The 991-nt window shown below is 72.5% G+C and overlaps 1 protein-coding gene across 1 annotated transcript in view; it reads right to left on the bottom strand.

The window, feature by feature from the left end:
* Window positions 1-991, bottom strand: part of LOC103896501 (rasGAP-activating-like protein 1) — an 8,017-nt gene that overhangs the window by 5,127 nt on the left and 1,899 nt on the right. Inside the window, exons 5-7 of the mRNA XM_009276363.1 lie at window positions 800-937; window positions 419-507; window positions 144-254 (exon numbers count right to left, since the gene is read on the bottom strand). Coding sequence (XP_009274638.1) covers window positions 144-254; window positions 419-507; window positions 800-937 — 338 coding nt within the window. The remainder of the gene's footprint in view (window positions 1-143; window positions 255-418; window positions 508-799; window positions 938-991) is intronic.

Genomic DNA, 991 nt, shown 5'->3' with positions numbered 1-991 from the left:
CGGCCGGGGCCGTGCCGGCGGGGGGCTGTGGGGAGGGCAGGGTGGGCACGGCAAGGCCCCCGCGCTGGGGTCATCCCCGGCTGCCCCCAAGGGTCCCTCCACCCCACAGCACCCACCTCCACCCTCCACCCCACAGCACCCACGGGCAGAGGATGGGCTCGGTGAGGAGCTGGATGAGGGGCTGGTAGTAGGGGGGGGGCAGGACCCTGTCCTCCACCAGCCGCACGACCAGCCGCAGGGCGCCCAGCTGCCCCCTGCAACGACACGGGAGGGGCTTGGCCAGATCCTGCACCCACCGCCCTCCATCACCCCGGCTCCTTCCCAGCCAGGAGGGCGGCGCCCCCCCTGGCCCCAGCCGCCCTGGGGAGCTGCTCATGCAGGGTGCAGGCAGCTGCCTGGCCCCGCTGCCTGCACTCACCCGTGGTCCTCGGTGGTGCTGGGGAAGGGCAGGAGCTGGAACCAGCCCTTGGTGGGGTCCGTGCGGATGGTGTCCAGGGGGAACTCGACCTGCGGGGCCGGAGGCAGGGTCTGAGGCGGGGGGGGGCACGTGCCAGCACCCTGTGCTACACCTCGCTTCCCCCGCCAGTAGGGACCCCTCCTCGGGGGAGAGCCCAGGACAGGCAGGGGGGCTGGCTGCAGCGCTGCCCCTGGCTCAGCGGCTGCACATACCCCTGCCCCCATCCCATCCCTGTGGGTCCTGACCCATGGTCATCCGGACCTCGAGCACAGGGAGGGGCTGGGGGGTGCGGAGGTGCCCCCGGGGACCCTGCCCCGTGCCAGCGTGCCCCGAGGTCCTCACCCGTCCCAAGAAGTCGTTCTTGCCCACGATGTCCCAGTCCCACACCTCCACGCTCAGCATGGCCTCCCCCGTCTCGCCCTCCGCCAGCTCAAACTCCAGCACCTCGTCCCAGTGCGGGAAACGGGTTTTCTTAATCACCTGCTGGGGACAGGGACCGGTGGCTGCAGGGGACGGGGGGCCCGGACCTCTGGG

This window comes from Aptenodytes forsteri, unplaced genomic scaffold (genome assembly GCF_000699145.1).
Source record: "Aptenodytes forsteri isolate BGI_AS27 unplaced genomic scaffold, ASM69914v1 Scaffold129, whole genome shotgun sequence".
NCBI classification, from domain to species: Eukaryota; Metazoa; Chordata; class Aves; order Sphenisciformes; family Spheniscidae; genus Aptenodytes; species Aptenodytes forsteri.
This window is presented reverse-complemented; position numbering and strand designations above follow the sequence as displayed.